The following is a 1687-nucleotide window of genomic DNA, read 5'->3' as shown; positions in this document are numbered from 1 at the left end:
ACGCAGCGCGCTAGGATGAGGAAATTTGAAAAAGAAGAAAAAGAAATCGCGTAATGCGGAGCCTTTTATGTGTCGCTGCGAGTGTTTCCTGTTCTCGTGCTTAGGCGCGCACCGCGCGTCACCTATTGCAGCTGAGTGCTGAAGCCTGGCGAACTTCGATTGCATCACGGCCTTGTCAGGCCTCGCCCACGATGCCCGGTTCTCTGCGCCGTTTCCTCCTGCAGCTCTCTCTTGCCTGTGCATGTGGCACGTCCAACTACATATCGTCAGCGCTATCCTTATTTGGTACCTTCCAGAACAATGAGATCATGAGCCTACTGTCTTCGAACGCGGTGCCTAGCACGTGGCGCCGACTTCCCATCGTTGACGTTGGGACCAATGATGGAACCGACTTCACGATGCCAGGGTCAAAGGTGGGCCACCGCGTGTACAGCTTCGAGCCAAGCCCGATCGTGTACGCCCGCATGCTGCGAAACCTGCAGCAGAATGGAATCAGTGTGGCCAATGACAGCGTTGGCTTTCGGAGCGCCAAAGCGGGTACGGTTCTTCCAACGCACGCAGCGGTGTCAAATGTGACGGGATCAGCTCCGTTCTTGGTGGCCGAGCGAACTACTCTCGACCGTTCGGGCAAAGCCAGTTCGTTGAGCGCCGACGCCATTCCGCGAGGATCACGCATCCGGACTGTTACGGTGCCACTAGTGACGCTTGATAGAATGCTGGCTGAGGAAGACAAAGGCTTGTTCATCCTCAAGATTGATTCCCAGGGCCACGAGTACCACGTGCTACAGGGTTGCGTCCAATACATCCGAACGCATCCCGTCTACTACATCCTGCTTGAGTTCTATCCGAAGGGCTTACGAGCTGTCAACATCAAGCCTAGGAGCGGACGAGAAGTAGGACGGGAGGAGAGGGAGGAGGGGAGGAGAGGAGGAGGGGAGGGCCGGGCCTCTCGCGCGCACGCCTCGAGACGTCGCCACTCCCCCGCCGACAGGTCTCCGTCTCGATGACGATGAACGGCGCCGTCCTTCCGGCGCGCGGCGCTGTGTCGGTCCCCGCCGGGTGGCTGTCTAGCCCCGTGCGAGGCCTCTGTTTGGTGGTGGCCGCTGGTAGGTGCTGGCCATGTTTGTGGTTGCGGCGGAGGAGAGTGGCGTCAAGGCGGAGCAGCTCGCCGGCACGATCCAGAACGACGTGCTCAAGGAGTTCATGGTCCGCAACACGTACATCTACCCGCCCGAGCCATCGATGCGGGTGGTCGCAGACATCATGGCCTTCACGGCGCGCTGCTTGCGAGAGGAGGGGGGGGGGGGGGGGGGGCTCCCTCCCCCGCCCAGGGGCAGCAAATGCCCAAGCTCATTCGTTCATTCGGGAATTCGTTCATTAATCAGGGGCAGCACATGCCCAAGTTCAACTCGATTTCCGTCTCCGGGTACCACATGCAGGAGGGGGGGGCCCACCCCAAACTCGAGCTCCCCTTCCCGCTGGGGGGGGCCCCTTAAACCCCCGCAAAATCAAAGGACCCGCAGGCAAACAGACCCGGACACAAAAAGACCCGCCCACACCCCCACACACACACACACACACACACCCACACACTCACTCACTCACACGCACACAGACACACACACATACTCACACACACACACACGCTCTCATACACATAAACGCTCACCGGACCCCCACACCCCCA

At 59.9% G+C, this 1687-nt stretch overlaps 1 protein-coding gene across 1 annotated transcript; it reads left to right on the top strand.

Moving 5' to 3' along the window:
* Nucleotides 1–191: 191 nt before the first annotated feature.
* On the top strand, nt 192–1496 carry EMIHUDRAFT_256339 (hypothetical protein; the record flags this gene model as incomplete). The annotated part of the gene is made up of 4 exons (XM_005768167.1): nt 192–863; nt 992–1048; nt 1111–1248; nt 1332–1496. The coding sequence occupies 4 exons, from the start codon at nt 192–194 to the stop codon at nt 1494–1496; spliced, it is 1032 nt and encodes a 343-aa protein (XP_005768224.1).
* Nucleotides 1497–1687: the final 191 nt, after the last annotated feature.

The sequence above is a fragment of the Emiliania huxleyi genome (assembly GCF_000372725.1).
Source record: "Emiliania huxleyi CCMP1516 unplaced genomic scaffold EMIHUscaffold_4666, whole genome shotgun sequence".
Lineage (NCBI taxonomy): Eukaryota > Haptophyta > Isochrysidales > Noelaerhabdaceae > Emiliania > Emiliania huxleyi.
Note: the sequence above shows the minus strand (reverse complement) of the source record. Positions and strands in the feature narration are given on the sequence as shown.